Source organism: Amblyomma mixtum, chromosome 2, assembly GCF_055824585.1.
Source record: "Amblyomma mixtum isolate Tamu chromosome 2, ASM5582458v1, whole genome shotgun sequence".
Taxonomy (NCBI): domain Eukaryota; kingdom Metazoa; phylum Arthropoda; class Arachnida; order Ixodida; family Ixodidae; genus Amblyomma; species Amblyomma mixtum.
In genome coordinates, this window is record NC_143013.1 from 7187728 (window position 1) to 7208381 (window position 20654).

The following is a 20654-nucleotide window of genomic DNA, read 5'->3' on the forward strand; positions in this document are numbered from 1 at the left end:
TATATTTTAAAGGGGGTAGAAAACATATTAGAGAACCTTCAGATGCTTTTGAGTAAAGTGAATACACTGCGGTCTTGTTAATTTGAGGTCACTTATTTTGAACAGCTGGTTTATTTGAACCATTGCTTTGGTATGGTCACCATCAAGTGTACTAAAAAGGCTATTATGAATTGGGGCTCCATATAATTCGAACAAATTTTTGGTCCTTTTCGAGTCATAAAGTGGTAGTACGTCAGTTTTCCATATTTAACTTGGCCACAAGAGTCACAGTTTGCATGCTGGCTGTTGGTCGCATTAGGATATGTACCTGCCGGCGTTGGCCGAGATATCTGTCTAGTTTTTCAGGCCTCATGTCGGTGTTGCGTGAGAACTAAAGCAACATTGTCTGAAGAATATTAGATAAAGAGGGCTGGGCATTGTTTCCTGGACTCTCCATGATTATCTGAAGAGCTTAGCGCCGACCAGAAAGCAAGGCTGAAGATTGTAGTTATCAACTCTGACTGCTTACCCATGCCTGCAGCTGTGCAGTTTTAAATGGGCAAGAAGCGGATGTTGAACGCAGCTTATGCACAAAGATTAGATGAATGGCTGGGCTATAGTCTAGTGAGATGTTTTCTGACATGTTCTGTTCATTGATGTGCTGCAATTAATTTCTGGACTTAATTGGGAGTCTCTTCAACACATAAAATTTATTTCACCCCTGCTGATAGGGATGCCCAAGGACTTTCCTTTTAGGTTTTCAGGTCTTGAAAAGGAAGTGCAAGGTAGCTACTAGTGCGTTATCTTTAAATAACATTGACTTGTACATTTTTTCACAACGCACAATTAACCGTTCCATTTTCAGTGCTTATCCTCACCCCAGTGTGAGATGAGCACACGTTCTTGTTGGAAGCAGTTATCTTTTGTGACTGCCACTTATCTTGCAAACATGTTTTTGCCTGACTGGTATCTACACGGTGGTGTAACAAAGGTATGTGCCGTTCGTAGTGGAAGCAGCTCCAGGCATGCAGTGGTGCACCTTTGTGATGTCGAAAAACCACACAAATTTACTGAGTTGGTGCATGCTGTGTGTTGATACTTTGATGTCTGATGCTTTTGTGTTGTTTGTGTGCATGTGTTTGATTAATACACCTCGAGGAGTGAACTTAGAGTTGTGCACAGAAGTGTATGTGTGTAGTGGGGAAAGAGGCACCGTAGTAGTGAGAAGTGATGCATTTTTTCTTTCCCCGAGTTGCCTGAGTTGCTCTTGAACCCATCCTTTGCCTGTTCCTGTGTTGACACTGCTGTCTCTCTGACACCTCGATTCTTGATTAGATGGCAGGATTTTTTTTTTTCCGGACAACTGCTGCCACTAGCCTCTTGTACTTGCCTTGCAACTTATTTTGTGGAGTTTTGCACTTTTATTAGCACAATTGCTGTTCTCTTATTTTTTGTAACTCCCAATTGTGCATTCCATCTTCAGGACCAGATGGCCTTGAAGGACAATAGTCTAGAAGTGAGATGAATGGGTCACTTATGGGGCCCGTCTTCACTTTTTGCCCCAGTGACTGATTGGCTGTGATTGAGTAAATCATTTTGTTTCTCTGGATGCCTTAACCGATAAAAGACAAACAGTTTGTGCTTTGTGGCGGAACTAATTTATGGATAAGGCTATTGTCCCCAGTCCTTGATGTATCTTTTTTGTGTTCATCGCACGTGCATCAAAAGGAAAAAAAAATTGCCCTCTTTGAAAGGACCATTTATGTGGCACACACCCAAATTCAGCTTTTATTGGCTAGACTGCAACAGTAATTTCCACGTTCTATGCTGTTCGATCTGGAATGCAATTTTATCTTCAAATTGAAGGATAATAGTTATGCCATGAATAACAGTTTGGCTATGGCTAAAGTCTCCAAGTGCAAAATTTATGTGAGATACGCAATGAAAAAAAAAAAAAAAAAAAACAGGCCTTCACTCTCTCTATATTGCTTTTAAGATGTCACATTATTGCTTAACACGTTCCCGTGAGGGAGCGATACATTATTAGTGTGAGGAATAGGGGATAGATTGATCAGAAAAACATGCCTCTAACTATGTTCCTATATTCCCATGCTTCTGTGTTTGGTTAAGATATCTGTAAGCGTGAGGAATGGAGAAGTGCTTTTGATTGCGAGTAGGTCATCAAGTTGCCCCTCTCTCTGCATATATGATGCAGTGGTCTTTAACGATGTCTTTCCAGGCTCAAGACTGAGCCTGTTATCTCGTGCAACACACCGCTTCTCCATTTCCTCGTCGCGGATTCCCGACCTCCGTTCTCCACTCACAGGCAAGTGACCTTCTAGCTTTAAATGTTCGCTTTCAAAACAGGCCTATTGCCCTGTGTTGCTTTTTGTGCTGCTAAACTCTACCATTTGCCTCTTCACTATCGAGACATGTTGGTGAAGGTTGCTTCTACTTGCCGAGTGGTTTTATTTTTTGATGTCCGCTGACCTTGCTGTTAAGGGCAATTTTATGTGCCAGGGGCTTTTGTTTGATCAATGTCTGGTTTCTAATGACTTAAAAACCTCTAAGTTTTCACAGGAGACTTTAAATGTCTTCCATAAATTTTACCACAGTGATGCTTGTCAGTGTCCTCTTCCTGAGCTTGCAAGCTCGGTTTCTATTCAATTTACTCTTGTATGAGCTTATGTTATTATGGGAGTAGAACTAAGCAGAAAATATTGCACTTGGTTTTTGCTTGACATATGGTCATGAGGCATGACTTCAAGCACAGCTGGCTTTGTCATTACAATGACGCACTGTGGGAACTAGTCACATTCAAGATTAAACATATATGGAGCTAATGATGTTCCAATGTGCACTGTGGAGTGATCATTGGTACCACAATTAAGGTTAAGTACTCAGCAACAGCCTTCACACTGATCTACCAGTTGACATGGCAGTATAAAACACAGAGCATTTGTTGGGAACAGCAAGGGTGACGTGCTCAAATATTCTTTGAGCTGTGAGCACAAACAACAAGCTATGTGGCTTAGCGCTGTGGGCAGAACAGCAAGTTTGCCACCGTTTACCTCACAACAATTATAAGTAGTATTGATGTCTGTCGCAAAGCATTTCACATTGCCTTGAACTTGTGGAGCAAAGCAAATCAGCAAATTCATTTTAGATCGTGGATTTTCCTGCTTTGGTGGTGGGACTCTGACGGCCAGTTTGAAGACCTTGGATGATTGTGTTGAAAGAAATGTGTGCTCACTGGTGGAGCAGTTTTGCTAGTGGCATGCATGCATACCAAGAATTGTTTCTAGCCTCGAGGCAAATTGAGGCGAACGAGCCCTGAATGGCCTGGAGGCTCCCGCGCCGTGTGGATGTCAGGCTAGAAGAGAGTCAGCGAGCGAGAAGACGTTTATTGGCAAAAATAGGACGATTGCAATGAGAAGCGTCAAGGGAGGCGCCGATTTCGAAATTGGCGCCGTGGTGAGCTGCGTGCTGGTGACGTCACGTTTCCCGTGATTCCGCGCGAGCAATTGAGCGAGTAGAAAAGAAAGAAGCGCATTGTAGAAAGAGAAAGCGCGTTCGTTGCGAGGGTGAAGAGAGAGAGAGAGAGATTACAGCCAGCGGGCCTCTTGCGAGCGAAGCCGGTCTCGCGGTGGCGTCTCTCTCCGCTTCTGGGCGCACCAGCGCCGCCAACGTCTCCTCCGGCGACCCGTCTGGTGCCGCGGCCGCTCGGCGACGTTCGTTAGCCGCGCTGGTCGATCGTGCTGCACCCGTCGAGGAGAGGAACGCGGCGTGCCCGTTGTGTGTGTGCGTGCCTGTGCCGTGCGTCGCCGCGTCATCTTCGAGGCTGTGACCACGACGACGCCTTTCTCGCTCGGTCCCCGTGGTAGGAAGCGGTGCTTACTGACCTGAGCCGTAGAGCCCGCCGCCGCGGTCTTGTGTCGCTCGGCTCCTCGGACACGAGATCAGTGGGACGCCGTCGAGCGATGCAGCAGCCAGCCAGGTCTCGCCGGCTGGACGAGTGAGCGAGCTAAAAGCACGCGCTGTTGCCGGCCGTTTGTTGGATCGTACACTGTTTTGCGCTCGACTGGCTCACCTTTGGCGCGAGTGGTTCGTGAACTGCGCTACTCTCGTGAGTGCAGCCGTACGTTGCATATCGTCTGGAGAGCGCCGGTGACCGCGCGGCGCGCACTGCTGCGGTGCTCCTCGATACGGCGGACACCTGGTCCACCTTTTTTTTTTGTCTGTGTGTCCCTCGGAATATGGATGCCGCTCAAGCCCGCGTCGTTCCGCTGTTGCTCTACGGGCCGACGACGATGGAAGCTTTGACCTCGTCCCGACGATAATTCGCGCCGCTCGAAGAAAGCCGCGGCGTGTGCTACTAAAGCCCCTCCGAAGCGCGCCCCATATTTCTCGAGAGTAGCCCGGCGTCCCGGCCATCTCGGCGAGCCCGGTGGAGTTTTCAGCAGCGAGCCCCCATCATTACTTCATCGTTTTCGTGAGCAGCGTGTGTCGACTGCACTCTTGACTGCTGCTGCTGGGAGTAGGAAACACTGGCGGTTGCCGTCGCCCGCTGGTCCGTCGACTAGTCACACTTCCCGCGTTCTTTTTTGCAATTCTGTGATCGGCCATGGATATCAAGCTACTGCACAAGAGCAACACCTTCAGCAACTTCGGCAGCCACAAGCTTGGCAGCTGGTTCTCGACCTTCAGCATCGCGAGGCGGAAAAACAGCACCACGCTCAAGAATTCCAAGAGCCTGAGTGAGTCCCGACGATTTTGTGTTTCTTTGTACTTTTCGCGCTCCCTCGTTCTTTGCCTTCTGCGGGAGAAACCGACGCAAGCTTACGCGTGCGCCCGTTTTCGTGTGCGTTTTTCTTTTTTTTTTTTCACTCTCATTCGCGTAGATTTCAGAGGACGAAAACTAGCAAAAAAAGAGAGAAAGGCGCCAGCACTGCCTCATGGATGGCGTGTTTCTCGGAGATCATCCCTCGCCGACGCCTCTCATTCGCAGGGCCGTTGCTTTTTTTTTTTTTCTTCTTCGCCGATCCGGCCTCGTGCATCGTTCTCCTCCGTATCAATTTTCCGCTCGGCTGACTCTTCTCTTGCGGCTTTTTTATATTTTTTGTTTCTCTTCCCGGTCTGGCAGTTCCCGACTGTCAGCATTTTTGTGGAGACCATCTTCGCTCTAGCGACCAGTGATCGGACTTCTGGTTTCGCTCTTCTTATCTGCCCCGCTCTTGACGTACTTCTCAACTCATCGCATTCACAGATGGACCTTGCGCCTATCTGAAATGGAGGAAGGGTGCCGAATCAGATAAGGGTGCTCGGATGATTGGCGATCTGCATCCTTGCAAGTCGGGTAGTACAGCCGTCTCCGGAGAGAGTGGGAGAAATAATTTATTGCTCCGAGCCGGGCTTGTGTCTAAGCGTATTCGGTGCGACTTGGGACCCCATGCCGTTGGTTCAAAACGCGAAGCGCGCTTGCGCCGCGGTTTGAAAACGCAGGGAGGGATTGCTCTCTCGTGCTTAAAAAGCTCTGGCTTCGTTCAGTCGCAGCTGCACATTACCAGCACCTTGAGAACGGTTGAGAAATACTCCCGAGCGCAGCTCTCGATTCGCAGAGGGATATGCGCTTGAAGGAGGGAACCTTCCTCACGTCTAGGGATAAGGCGGGAAGCGGTCGGATGTGGAATTTGTGGGTGCGCGACTTTGATGTGGATCCAGTCTCATGTGCGAAGAACGTTCCAGATATATCTCTTTGAAACGAGTCGTCCTCGCGAAGAAGCAGTGGCGGCCAACGTGTCGTTGCAAAGGCGGTTGCACGAGTCTTTCATTGGTTGGTTTGGTTTGCGGGGTTTAACGTCCCAAAGCGACTCGGGCTATGAGGGACGCCGTAGTGAAGGGCTCCGGAAATTTCGACCACCTGAGGTTCTTTAACGTGCACTGGCATCGCACAGCACACGGGCCTCTAGAATTTCGCCTCCATTGAAATTCGACCGCCGCATTGGACGCCAGGGTTGTATGGTAATGCCCCGAGGCTCTGCTGAGCGTGTGGCCTCTTCTCTCATCGCCTCCCCCGCTTTTCGTGTCTTTCCGAGAGAGGAGTGGGCCTGAAGCCGGTCGAAGCGAGGCAGCGCGGCGCGAGGTGTTTTGCCGAGGGCCCGTGTTTGTTTACCCCCCGGCGTAAGGGAGGATGTCTTTTGGGGAGTGCGCGCGCGGCTGCTCGTGGCGTCGAGCCGGCTCCCGTGCCTCCGTCTCTTTACCCCCCCCCCCCCCCCCCCTTTCCTAGGCCCGGAGGAGGCTCAGTGCTGCGCCTGGCGTGAGCCACTGGCGAGGCGAGCGAGCCAGCCGATCGATGGCAACCCGACGCCCCTAGCGCCTTGCCGAGATAGAAAGAGGCCCTGGAGCGGCAGCTCTCTCGCGGATCCGGCGTCGATGATGGCGCGAGGCCGCCGTTCTCTTCCCGCTCTTGGTTTCGCTGGCTCGATGGTTGTGCCGTTCGGATCCCGGTCGCATTTTGATGAGGCGGATTGCAGAATGTGCCCCCGTGTGGCGCCCTTTGTCAGCACGTGAACCTCAGGTGGTCGAAGTTATTGCGGATCGTTCACTGTGCAGCGACTCTCTCTCTCTCTCTCTCTCTCTCCGCCTCCTTTCGCCTTCTGTTCCATCCCTTCGCTAACGGCACTGTTCGGCTGTCCACCGAGAAATGAGACAGTTACTCCTCCTTTCCTCAGCTCAGAAACCAGCTATGATTATCTTGGCCGTGCCCATTGCTGTAAAGCTGCTTGCACGAGCTCTGCTTATCTTCCTCCGTGGAGCATACCTCGGCAAAATCACGAGCGCTCACTCAGGCTCACTTACAGAAGTCTTGTCAGAGGCTCGTTCAAACTCACCCTCACAGAGGCTCGGGCTCATTCGAACCCATGAACTGAAACTCGTTTAGGCTCACAGCTCACTCAGACTCACCAGTCATCCGGAGTTAACCATTCACAGTGGCTCACGTCTCACTCAGACTCAAGACTCATCTAGGCTCACTTACTCATCTCTACTCACCACTCATCTAGGCTCACTTACTCATCTCTACTCACCACTCATCTAGGCTCACTCAATTCGACTCACGACTCATCTGGGCTCACTCAGTTCGACTCATGACTCACCTGGATTCACTAAATTCGACTCACGACTCATTTCTACTCACGGCTCCTCTGCGCTCACTCATTTCCAGCCCACTCGCACATTTCAACTCATGGCTCACCCAGACCCACCTTGACTCGGGGCTCCTACAAGCTGACACATCTGACAGCTGAATCGCTTTTTCGTCCAACGGCCCAAGTTACGCGCATAAAATGTCAAAAATTTGTTTAAAACAGGGTGATATGAACTCTTAACTGCAGCTTATCGTGTAGTCAGGCCTGGCTGAGAGGCCTGTAGCTGCCGTTCGCGGGATGTTACGATCTGAGGCCGTTACAAACCAATTAAAAAACAGTAAAGGAAGGACTAGAACAACAGCAGTACAGCCAGCCCGAGCTAGTATCCAACGAGACCAAGCGCGGCGATTAATCAAGTTTTCTCGTTCTTTAGTAATGCTCTGTAGAGTTCAGCAGCCACAAAAATTACATACCACGAAACAATGAAATTGGTCTACACCATCATCTCGACCAAAGGCCCACACTCTACCGGACTGATCAGGAGGAGTCAGATCACGATCAGAATGTGAGCCCGCTCTCACCACGACTCCGAAAATGATCTGAATGTAAGCCCAGACTCAAGACTCAGATCGTGATCTGAACATGAGTCGAGACTCACTCACGACTCAGATCATAATCTCAGATGAGCCTAAGTGAGTTCGAGTGCGTCGACTCAGGAGTGAGTCAGTCGACCCATGCCGTGGCGTGAGTCTGGGATTTGTTGGAATGGCTTGCGATTTGCGCACTAATGATCATTCGGCGTACTCTTATGTTCACTTCACTGCGTCTGTCGTTCTTTATTCATTTCCGGTATTTATTGATTTCTTTTTGCTATGCGCTGGTTTGTTTTCCTGACCTCTGTGTGCCGAATTTGAAAGGTTGTGCGAGCGTTGAATGAATGAATGACATTATTGCTCTCCGAGAAAGAGGGGTTAATAAGGGGATGAAGATCTTGAGCAGCTGTTCGGCCTCCGTCGCATCCTTGTCCGGTTCCACCAAACTAAGCTGGTCTTGCAGGTCTGAGCTGCAGGTCTCACTGCTGTAATCTAGAGCTGAGAATGATAGGCGTTAATTGGCGAAAACAATGAGGCGCGCGCTGTGTCGGTTGTAGTTGCGCGACCTCCATTCCTTTTTTTTTTTTTTAAAGAGTGTTTCTTATCGTGCTTGATAATTAATTGGTCGCTAGCTGCTGCCTTCTTTTTTCACCGTCGTGCCTCTTCCTCTCGTTTTCGTATGCGGTATTAATGCATGCACGCGCAAAAGTGACGCGACTGGCGACGGAGCTTCACGGAGCTTCTTTGTTTGCTTCCTATTCGCGCGTGAATTCAGAGAGGTGCTTCGTCTCTTCCCCTCCCTCCTATTTTTTCTTCCCCATTTGAAAGCGAGTTGATGTATACCTGGTGGCTCGCAGCTACCGAGCGGAAGAAAATATCTATAAAGAGCCGAAACTGCGCCTCAGCAGAAAACGCCTGCTTATTCCGCGCGTTGCTGATGATGCTATAGTGGCGGACTCGCGCCTCGAAACCTTGCCGCCCTGTTGGCGTACGGCCCGCGATTCGCCGGAAACCTGCGACAGAGAGAGCGATGAGCGGTGGTGTCGTAAGGCGTTGCATTTTCGCGCGAGGTTACACCTTGCCGTTGCGGTGCGACCTTTTTCGCTAGATCTACCGGCGGCCGCAGTTATTTCCGTTGGAGGCAGACGATGGCGATAATGACTTTCCTCGGTGCGCGGGTTATTTCTCGGTTTTGTTTGGTTTTTTTACTCGTTTCTCTCGCGTCGTTAGGCGCATGCGCGCCGTGCTACGCTGGGTCGCTTGCGTATTGTCGCAGCCCGACTTGTAACGGCAAAAACGAGACAGGACAGAACGGTACAAGAGAGGGGATTCGCCCGACCGTGTCCTTTGTACCCGAAAGCTGAGCCCAATTTAGCCCTCGCTTTCTTGTATCCTGATGACCTGGGCCGATGACAAAGGTCTGCCGCAGTCGCGCCCTCAAAGGGCCCTCGGAAATAATGAAAGTTTCGTACCCCCCCCCCCCCCCTCCGTTCTTCAGCGTTGCGATATTCGCCGTTACGGAAGCAGTCGCGCAGAAAGAATTTTGCGATGGGTCTTCTGCACGCGGATGTGTGGTATGCGTAGAGCAGACGGCCGATGCTCGCTCTCGAGGTAACGGAGCGGATTCCACCAGAAGACAAACGTAGCAGGGGGCGGTAGGAGGTCAGGTGGACAGATGGTGTGATGGAAGTTTTATGATGGGCGAGTTTCGGTTGAGCTCTAAAACGTCGTCCTTCCGTTCCCGCGTGCAAAAAATGCTCGGTGCGGGCCAGGCTTAGCGCGAGCCGTTCGTTGCTCCAACGGCGGCTACGGCGCGACTGCAGCTCTGCGCCGCCTGTGTGTATGCCGCGCGCTTCGAAATGTCGCCGCCGTTCTGTCTGTCGAAAAGAGCAGACATCGTTCGCGCGACATAGTTTGTGGTGGCGCATCGTTGCGTCTGCCTCGCCTTCTGTCCTTTCTCCCTCTCTCACTACCGGCAACAGCTGTGACACGGTTGGGCGAGATTCCTCGGAGCGCCATTTTGCTCCTTTTGCAGTTCAGCGTCATTTGTCTGAACTGTCTCTCTCCGCGTCACTGAATGTGCGCGAACTCTATGACAAAAAGAAAAAAAAAAAGAAACAAATAAAGGAAGAAAGAAAGAAAACGAATCTGTGTTCGATTAATAACCCCGACCCAGGCTCCGGCTTTTACAACGCCATGGCACAGTTAAAATGAGGCTTGACTGCGTGTTGCGTGAACGCTGAATCAGTCTGGATGCTCATTGTGACGTTCATGCCCAACACCTGCGGCTTCCGGGGTAAAAAAAAAAAGAAAACAAAAACTGCCCCGCTTACCTTGCTTCTTGCTGCGTGGGCAGTGTGCATCGCGTGAACGGCGTTGTGCGGCTCTCACCTGCTTCGATTGCTGACGGACGAGTTCGTTTAGTTATGTTAGCGGCGCTTCAGTTACCGTTTAATTCTTTCTAGTTATGCGCCTAACTATCGGGAGACGGCGGCTTCCTGGTGAGCGACATTTCCGCGTATAGCTGCAGGTTGTCATGCAAAACCGTAAGCGACGGAGTTTATTACTGCCGAAACTGATGAGTCTACCGGCTGTGATGTTCGTCGATTCGATACGACAGCTGTTACTGATCGAGGTTTAATAGTCGTTCTACACAGTTACAAACCGGAAACGAAACTCGGATGGCATGCAGACTCGTTGGTCCGGCCCGCGAGAGCTCTCTCTGATAGCGTTAATGAGTGTGCGGAGTCTCGTTAGCTGGAACTCGCTTCATTCGAACTTTCGGTTTATTCGAACTGACGCGTTATTCCCGTCGACCTCACGTGCATATCACTTTGGTCTCCACATGGTTCATACAAGTATCTCGGTCCCATTCGAAAGCTCGCATCATGGACGTTCGATTACGGATTTTTAAGTGCCCGGTACGGCGCTACCTATCGGGTGGCATGCGTACCAGCCCAGCGAGCGCCGGTCGCTGAGTGGCTGGTATGTGTGCCATCCGACTCCACCCGCGCGAGCGGCGCGTGGACGGAAGAGAGTCCTTTTAAGAAAGACGGCGACAGCGGCGCATCGCGACAGCGGTTTGGCAGAGAGACAGCGAAGAAAGCAGCCGTGGGGGCGCCGTCCAGACGTGAGCAGACTGGATGAAAGGAGTAGGAAAAAAAGAAGATGGCTTGCACTGGCGCTGCACTGGCGAAGAGGGCGACGTGGAGTGGTTCGCGCTGAGAGAAGCTCTCCTTTTTGGAGTGTCGGGGAGTTGATGCCGCCCGCCGCTGCTCGCCTCGCTCGCTCTCCGGCTGTCGTTGGCGTCTCCTGCATCTCTTCTTGGGACGCCGCCGCCGGCCTGCCTGCCTGCCTTGCTTGCTCTCTGCCGCCACCATGCGCTACGTTTCCCGTGTGCGGCTGCTGGAATGTGGAAGCGGCGCTGTCTGTCTCTCTCTCTCTCTGTCGGCAGCTGCCGCTCCGCGGCCCCCCTCCGTTCCTCCTCGCTCAGTCTGGCGCGCGCCATCAGATCGCGCGGCGTCCCTTGCCTCTCTTTTTCCCTCCCGCGGACGAGCGGGCAGCCTTGAAATAACAAAATACGAAAGGATAGAAAAACCAACAAACAGAAGACTCGGTTTCTCTAAGGTTTCTCTTTCTCGCACGCGTGCGGGCGTCGCCTATTTCGTTGTGCGCCTCCTTTCATTTCTCTTGTTTTTTTTTTCCTCCTGGAATTGTCCCGCTGGGAACCTCTGTCTAACGTCAGTGTGCTGTATTTTTTTTGTTGTTGTCGTTGCTCTTTGGCGCAGTTTGGCGTACTCTCCGCTTCCACCTCGCCTCCCTGCCCGCTAAACTATCTGGTCGAATCGAGTCCGAGTCGTGGTGGCAGAACGAGCTTGCCGCTTTCCTTTCGGTCACCGCGCTGCGTTCAGGCATTGCCCCCCCCCCCTTACCTCACCCTCGGCGTCCATTTTGGTCTTGTAGAGAAAGTTCTTCCCCTGCTCGTCTGTTTGTCGTGATATACGCGGCGGCTCGGCCTTCGGGGTACCAATGATCTCCTGCGGGGTTCCCGCACCTCAGCGCCGGTTTTCCTTTATCAGTATTCTTTTTTTGATAGCCGCATTTAGCGCTGGCGCGCCTGCAGTCTCTTTCTTTACCTGCGTACGCTGGGCTATCACGTCTTGCTATTTTCTTTTTTTGTAGCCGCCAACCTGGTAGATGTCATACAGACGGTCGTCGCCGTCTGTGGCGGAAACTGGGCCTCTGCGCGTCGGCTGCGCCGCTGTGTGTCGTACCTCCTCCGGCACTAAATGACATCGTGCTTCGTGAACGTGGACAGCGCCGGAAATCTAAACGACATTTACATTCCTGGTTTTTGTTTGTACTTTTGTACTTTTTTTTCGCAGCTGTAGATGTGTTAACGACTTTCTTGAACGTCGTCGCCGTCTGCGTAGTTTTTATAACCGGAAGTTCCCGAGATCATACTGTGTCCCTTACAAAAGTTGCAATCGGCAGGGGATAGACTGTTTGCGTACTTAAATGTTTTTAAGGAGTTGCCTATGACAAGGTTGCCCAAATGGGCCTGGCCCATAGAGACCTGGAGAGTCTGGAGGAGACGCTCACACGTTATCATTATCATAACCTGCGGCCACTTGGCGGGAGGTAGGCTGCGCTGATATCGTTGTCAATTTTTTTTTAATGCGACTGTATTTAAGCTGTCGTTTCACACACGCACAAAAGAATTTCCGGCTTCTCCATAACGAAATTCCCTGATTGGTCAATTTCCTGATATGTCATCGGAGTCACGTGCCCCCAATTGACCAATCAGAGAACGCCACGAAGTTTGAAATTCCCCACGAAATTTCCTTATTGGGCGAGACAGATCACGTGACCCTGCGACGCCCTCACAACCTGCTCACAGTGGAAGGTGCCATCCTGCCCATCGGATTGGGATGTTGGAAATAGGCACCTGCTGGGGCGCATCGCTTAGCCGCTGCTCCATTGCGCCAGTATACGGCTATCAGGGCACCCCGTGATCAATTTTACATCCCTGTCTTCATAGCCGTAGTCTGCATACGGGCGGTTGGCGACGTACGAGCGTGGAATCTGCGTTTACGGTGTCTCGTGAGTAGGAGGGATGGGTTGTCCGAATGTGAGCTTGGAATAATATATGGACGATGAAGAGGTGATGGACAAGGAAGGAGGTAGCCACGATGGAATTTCGTTGTGGTGTAGCATGTCTTCGTTGCCGATAAAGTTGCAGTGTTTTTGGCTGGCCCATCTTCGTAAGAGAAACTTCTACGGCGCATCGCTACGCTCGTGATGATGACAATCGTTACACGTAGCGCCACCTAACGACATGTATAACAATCACGCACAAGATGCAAAGAATTTATCGTGATCTTCTATGGGAAACACCGCGAGAAGAGCAGAGCGAGGGCTCTATTATCTGGCACCACTCACAAACGCAGTCAATTGGATGGCATTTCTGCAGCATTTGCACCCAGCGTACTGCTGGTGTATCTGGACCCTCGCTATAACGAAGTAATTGCTGACCGAGCTTCCAAGAGGAATCGTCATTCCTCCGTTATATCCATTATTTCGTTGTGAACCGGTGAACCGTTTCGTTATAACGAGGTTCCACTGTATAGGCATTTTTTTTTCGTCCAGTGTAGTGACGTACTATACTGCGTTTCCTGGCGAAGCCATCATCCCTTTAGAGCAGGCTGCAGCTGTCGTTATGCGAGGATCTGAAAACTATCCCGGGAGAATTGACTGTAAGCGGAGCTGTGGGACGAGTTCCGGATGTTGCGCCGCGTAGTCGGCATCAATGATTGCCTTGTGTCTCCGCCTGCCTCCTTGCCTGCGTTGGTCTCGGAACGTCCGTTACTACTCGTCCAGGTTTTCTTGTTTTTTTTTTCTTTGAGATCTGCCCGACAACATCGGGCAAGGCCAGTCACGAGTGCGCCGGCTTGAGAAGGGCGTCTTCAACTATTAGCAGGATCGCTACTGAGCAGCGGTGCGCGGTACCATGGGACCCGTCTCTGGGAATGGGAGCCGTCCCAGGGAAAAAATTTGGCTGTGGCTCAGCTTGGTTCAGCCCGGTAATTGCGAAAGCAATATCCGTACCTACGTCATGGTACAGCTGGTAGTGTAGCTTGTGGTTAGACTTGTGGCGATGCATCGGTTATATAATCCAATCAAATCCAAACCAATCCAATGCAATCCCGTCCAATCCATTCCAATGCAATCCAATCCACTCCACTGTAATCTAATGTAATCCAACCCAATCTAATCCAATTCAATATAATCCAATACAATCCAGCGCAATCCAATCCACTCCTATCCAATGTAATCTAATCCAGTCCAGTCTAATCGAATCTAATCCAATCTAATACAATCAAGGTCAAATGTAGGTCAACGGTGTTCACCGCCGCGCCACGATGGTGGTCACCGGCCGCGGCACGGCAAAGGCGTGAAAGTGCAAGTAGTATTGCTTTCGCAATAAAAATCGGACTACGGTGGCGTCTGAGAAGCTCCCGCGACACGGTCTCGCGCCCTCGGCCGTGACCCTCCTGTCACCTCCACAGGCACACGCGTCCTGTTCCTAGCTCATCTCGCGCCGATCCCCACGCTTCTACCGCAAACATGTCGCTTGCTTCACCGGTGAGAGGTTATGGGGCTAGTTTGTGCTCCGTTGTGACGACACAGCGCAGAGAACAAGAACAGGTGGGCCGAGCGCTGTGCAGCCCGTCCGCGTTTCGTTGGACGTTTGACCAGAGCGCGAACGGAGGGCAAGACGGTCGTGGTATAGAGACGGCTTTGCGGCTGCCGCTATGACCGCAGTAGCTGAAGCATTCGTTTTCCGTGACCGGGCAAAGACTGTCGAACATTGCCAACACATACGGGGAGGGTGAGAATATCGTGGCGCATGCAAAGTGACAGGGTCCGGGATCGGCGGTTATGGCGAATGCAACGAGTGATATCTGCACTTGTCTTGTGCGGTCTTGTTCTTAGCTCCGCGTCGGCGCAAATCTCGCTCGTGCCTGCTAGAGCGGAGTCGTCGTTGCCTGTTACACCGCCGAAGCGTTGTGGCCTGCGCAGCTTCGCCGCGTTCGTAACCTTGTGGCAACGGCGGGGACGGTCGATGGTGCCGCTGCTGCCAAGGTGCGGGGACACGCCGGCGAAGATGGGGGGTGGAAACGGCTCGGGACGGAGCGCTCACACAGCTGGCGCGCGCCAAGCCTCCTCCGGCGGCCGGGCTGAGTCAGCGCCGAGGGAGGGGTTCTCCGGATCGTTTTGGCGCGAAAGTACCGTACGCTTCTCCCGGGTTCGCTTTCGGGGTGGCTATACCGGGCCGAAGCGAGGTACTGGGCCGTGACGGGAGACGGCGAGAGGAACCGTTAGGATGTGTAGGGGCACGCTCGCCTTGTGTGTGCGTTTGTGTGTGTGTTCGTAATAACGGTCAGGCGGCTGTTGGCCCGCCGCCTTGGCGATGAGTGCGGACTACTTGAGGGGGCCTGAGATAAGGAGGATGATTACACGTGTATGATGTCTGCCGTGCCGCCGCGATCGCGCCAGACCCCGCGCGCGGCGATGACGTGTTCGCTCATCTCTCTGTCTCTAGTGAGACCCTGCGGAGGGCAGCTTTCCACCGTACTTGTGCTGGAGTGTGTGCAAGGCTGTGTTCGTACTAGAGCCGTAACGTACGAATAGTACGTGAAAAAGAAAAAAAAAAAACCTCCCCGGTTTATGTTTCTTTTGTTCGTTAGCACGCCTTCTGACGTCACTCTCAAAGTGATTGCGTCCCTTATCGCATCCTCCCATTTCTTCTTCTCTTCCATGTCACCGCTCCTGCTCAGCTGAGTGTCCGACTGAGATAAAAGGGGTCTGGCAGCAACGCGCCGGTGTTGATAACGACGTGATTAGAGACGCGTTCTTCTGGTTCTCTTGCACCGAATTCCCTGCTATCGCGGTGAATGATATCTCCGCGATGGGGTATCCATCCTTCGCCCTCAACTGAGCTTCGCTTTGACGCCCCGAGCTCACGGGTTGAGGGAACTACTTCGCCCGAATGTCTGCAACACCGAGCGACTCTTCAGCTTCAGGTTTCACCTGGATAGCGTTGTAACTTGCCCCTCTTTACGTCTTTCAGGCCAGCTAAATGACTTTCTGTACTCCTTCGAGGCCACATCGGACACCCCTGAAAATCCCCAGGGTGGTAGGTTGGCCCAGTAAAATAAACAAAAAAAAAACGCTTCTCGCATGCAGGAGAAGCGCTGTCCGGCCTGATGCCGAACGCGACTCGAGTCACCGCTTACGTCACTGCCGCCCACTCTGGTGGTCCGAAGCGAAACGGCCGCAGTGATGGGAGATTCGCGAAACGCGGCCAGCGCTATCTTCTCTTGACGGTATATGCGGTGCGCACTGTTTCTCGATCTGGCCGCCGTCGCACCGCCGAAAGCGTCCTCCTCCCTCTTTGGACGTCGTTCGGTGAGAAGATTGAAAAAAAAAAACGAAAAGAAAAACGAAACCGCGCGGCACGAATGCGTCACGGCCATTCTCCTCTGCGTACTATACGTGCGGAACAGCCAGCCTTTCGCCGTGCGAGGTCCACCGCTGGACGAGCGGTGCAGCGTGAATGGGAGCGTTCGAGGCCGTATCGTGCGTGGCTCGGTGTTCTTTTGTTGTTGTTGTTTTGTTTTTCCCACTGCGCTCGTGCGCGTTATCCGTGCGTTCGGCCGGCCGGCCGTTCTCTTTCGTCGTCGTTCCTGGGGTCGCTCGCGCGCAGTACTGCGGCTACAACTAGACTCGATGCCGTAATAATGACGCAAGAAGATTGTGGAGCTGCGAAGGGGGGGGGGGGGGGGGTTGTGGATGCGCAGTGCGTGAAAGCGGGAGGCTTCGTGTGCACGTAGTTACGTGGGCTGTGTTGAACCATCTCCCGTCCGTAGCGGAGGGAAAGGTATAGAAGGCCACCCAGGTATTCGAAGGGAACGATGAGCGCGGTCCTAACCGTTACGCGCCTGCGGTTGCGTAGTCTTTTTTTTCTTTCTTTAAATGGGGGCTCGGTGGTGTGTGTGGCCTCCACCGTCGGTTACGTATTAGCTAAGCGTGCACCGAGCACACCACTATAGCGTTGAAAGGGCGTTCTAGCACGCCCTTGGAGGACACACAGTGTGCAGTGCACCACACAAACTGAAAGGGTGCATGAAAAGGAGAGACTCTTGTCGAACTGGGGAAACTGATGAACGCACAGGAGGCTTTAAGAATAGAACCAGAGAACTCCGCCCTTCTTCCAAAACCGGCTGTCATTCCACTGGCGCCTCGTGACCAGCATGGGATGTTTAATTGCGGTAGCGCCCGCCACTAGCGGCGGGCGCTGCAGTCGCCTGGCTGCTGTTGGGAGAGAATACAAATGTAGTATGCCTTGTTGCATAGGTCGAAGAACAGGGGAGGATTAGTGATATTTAACGACATTATCGTCAGCTAAAGTGCGTACTTTGCCTGGGTTTTCGCGCTTTCTCCCTGCGGGATTTTTGGACGTGAAATCGGGGTATCTTGTCGCCTTATCGACGCCCTTGAGTTTAGATGGAAAGAAAAAAAAAATAAACGTTTGAATGACTTTGAATGGTTAAAGTGCTTCAACTAATACCTCGCCGAGCGCAGTGGTACAAATGTTCCCAGTGCTTTGTCACACTCGTGCAAGAAAAGTAAAAAGGCATTACCAAGATATATATGCAGTGATGTGCCCAGTGTGATATTTTCGTAGAACGCCATCCCGCGTATCTCCCACCGCCAGCGAGGCGGTGACTCGACCGTGCGTTCGCGAAGCGATGATGCTTTTCGCCCCTTGTACGACGTAAAAAATGCGCACTTCGTCCGAAATGCAGCGTCTCCAGTCGACGATGTAACCTTGTAAAAACGACGCTCGAACAGTATGCGGACGGCGGCTTTTTCCTTTGCGGTTGTATATCGTTGAATCGGCTCAGATACTTTGTTACACGAAGACAAGGGGGGGGGGGGGGCACGTGTCACTGTGGAGAGGCGCAGCTGTGCGCGTTTCTTCTTCCCTGCGTGCCGCCTATTTAGTACTTTTCTTCGGCGTTTTCAAATGCGCAGGACATCGGAATGGAGTGGAGTTAGCGACTGTATGCAAAGCCCTGCTATAACTCGCCGCAGCACGTCGGCGCCGCGTCCTTGCGAGCGACGGTTCGCCGCTGCTTCCTTGATCGCTTTAGCGGGAAACCCGAGCACGTATATGCGCATTGCAAGGCAAGGACGAAAGATTGTGCCTCTTGGCAAAGCTCATTTCTCCGCCTTCCGCGCATTTGAATTTAGATGGCAACGTTTCTCGGAGCAGATGGATGCCAAAGGATGTAGCTCCGTGCGCTACATCGAGGCTGTGGCGCTCCGAGCCCCGCCGCCGGCTCGCGCAATTAATTGATCGCGTTAATTAGTCGTCTGGTGCTACAGAAAAAGCGGGCCTAGAATCAAATTTTTTTTTTTCACTTTCGGATACGTGTGATCGTCGTCGGTAAGCGTAGATTCGTAAGTGTACAATACCGCGACGCTCAGGCGGATTTTGCTGCGCACGCGGGTTTGGCGGGAGAAACGCCAAAAAAGGAGCTCGCTGGTTCTCTACCCCGTAATCATTCGCGGCTGCTCAGGGTTTTTCTTGGTGGCTATTGAAACAAGATCCTGTACCCTCCTCTAATACGGCTTGCGTCTCGTAGCCCAGATTGCGGGCTTCGCTCTTTTCCACGCCTGAAAGGAACCGTCGTTCCTGCTGGTCTCGCCTCGTGCCAGCAGATCGAGACCACGGGCCGACGGAGCATCGAAATTGGAGCGGCGCGCGAGAGGCTTACGGTATCGCGCTGTTCGGCGTAGACGCGTCCGACGGGCGGACTGAGGCAAGTGTTGTTAGCGGGGCGTGAAAGCCGGTGTCGTCCCGGACTTGCGTTAAGTTGAGAGTGTGACGGCGTCCCCCTCCTTTGTTGCCGGCTTTCTTGCCGGCTTCTTGCCCGGAGTGCCGCCCCAGAATGGTCATAAACCCGCCATCGCGTCTAGAAGAACTGGGAAGATTTGCGTAATGTTTAGGGCGCCTCGCTTACAGTTGATGTGAAAGCTCATTCCACTCTTCGGAGGAAACCGGCGGTGCGCAGTCCGGTGCGAATTGTGTCTCGCGCATGCTGTTGATCCTTTTCCGATGCGGGGAATGAAGATTTTCCGCTGGACGTGAGGTGCACCGCCCGGCTACACCGCGCCAGTTACAGATGCCGGGGAAAGCGAAAACGGCGAGCAAGTGTGTAAGTTGAGAGGGTGACGGCAGCATTAAAATATGAGTTTTTTTTCGAAATGAGCCAAATCCACAAACCGAAAGTAACGCAACCCCAACTGTAGTGGCAAGCTAAGGTAGTCAACTTTCCTTTAAAAAACAGATCAGAACAAAATGGGTCAAATCACACCTACTGAACTAGCCCGCAGATCACGTTTCAAATCGAAAACGAGCCAAATCCTTCCACTGCATGGATCGAAATGAGCCAAATCCGTTCAACCAATAGGAGACTGACCCGGAGGCCACGTGATTCAGCCAACATGGCAGCCTCCTTGTAGGCTCGTGCCGGCGGTGCTCGTGCGTGATAGCGCGGACTGCGTGGTCTGTTTCGCGAGCTCCTTTGTTTTTTCAAGACTTTTGCTTTGACGGACTTAGTTCCGCATGGATTGCGACGGATATGAAGAGGTCGGTGAACGTTCCCTGGAAGGCGTACTGTACGGAAGTAATGAGATCAACGTCCAACCTGCCTTTCAAGATTACTGAAACGAAGGTTTTTTACATTCACAGAAATCTGACAGGCCGAAGCCCTCAAATTAAAGCCGAACCCCACTACAGGGTTTCGGTGTCTAATTTTGTATCAGTCCTAAAGAGGGGAAAGACCCTTGTACAAACACCGAAACAGTGCGAGCTATATGCACACCACCTCAACGAACTGAAGGTGAGAGACGTGACCAACCTTCTGGTGACTCACTTTGGTGTGTCATGGAAAGAAAACGAAGAACTTGCGTATTTTGAGGCTGCCTTTCGTCGCTGTCAAGAAAAGGAGCCCATGGCAGATTGCGAAGAAGGCTGCTTATGCTGCCAGGAAGACAGGCCTGCTATCCATGTATGAGTGTAAAGCGGGTGACGCATACTTGTAATTTTTTTTTCTGCTGAAGTCACAGCACAAGCATTTTTCCATATTGTTTTGAATGTAACCTGAAACATACTGCAGTAATAATAAAGTTTCGAGAAGAAAGCTGGGTCGAATCTAATGCTTCGCTTCGATATGAGCCAAATCCAATGTTTCCATTGTTCAAAAGAAAACATTCGACAGAAGTCTGTCTGGTTGGGAAATTTAATGTTAGGAGAAGGTAAGTGACGCCAACCAAGTAAAATACAGGAAAAACACGACGTTTCGGGACCGGCTCGGCCCCTTCTTCACGGTGTGACTACGGGCGAGCGCAGCTTGGCTTTTTAAGCCCCTGTGTGGAGGACCTGCGGGTCAATGGCCGCAGCCCATGGACGTAGGATGAAGTCACACCGTGAAGAAGGGGCCGAGCCGGTCCCGAAACGTCGTGTTTTTCCTGTATTTTACTTGGTTGGCGTCACTTACCTTCTCCTAACGTTTCCATTGTTGTATAGGCCAAACTATGCGCGTAAATTTTTGGCGATTAATGCTGTTCGACTGCTCTATCTGCCCCATAAAACTTGTGAGGTACTATAGGTTGAATAGCAGCGCATTCCTTTCAGACAAGAAATTATGGCCTTGTTCTAAGTTTCTGTTTTGGTGGATCTGGCTCATTTCGAAAATGAGCTCGGTATATGTGCTCGGTGTAGAGGAACTTGGGAGGTAGCCACTTTGCGCACGACTCCTATGTGTGCCGATGTGCGCCCGCATACTGGCAGGCAGAATCTACT

General features: G+C 51.9%; 1 protein-coding gene across 6 annotated transcripts in view; it reads left to right on the forward strand.

Annotated features, from left to right (window-relative positions):
* The window catches only part of LOC149358309 (cyclin-dependent kinase 16-like), a 155837-nt gene that overhangs the window by 23011 nt on the left and 112172 nt on the right, over window positions 1–20654 (forward strand). For 4 of the 6 annotated variants that reach the window (XM_089570346.1, XM_089570348.1, XM_089570349.1 and 1 more), the window contains exon 3: window positions 2219–2305. The exons of 1 other annotated variant lie outside the window; for it this stretch is intronic. In XM_089570346.1, coding sequence (XP_089426472.1) covers window positions 2219–2305 — 87 coding nt within the window. Of the gene's footprint in view, window positions 1–2218; window positions 2306–4471; window positions 4737–20654 lie in introns of those variants that run through there. One more of the 6 variants, XM_089570350.1, reaches the window with a different exon arrangement.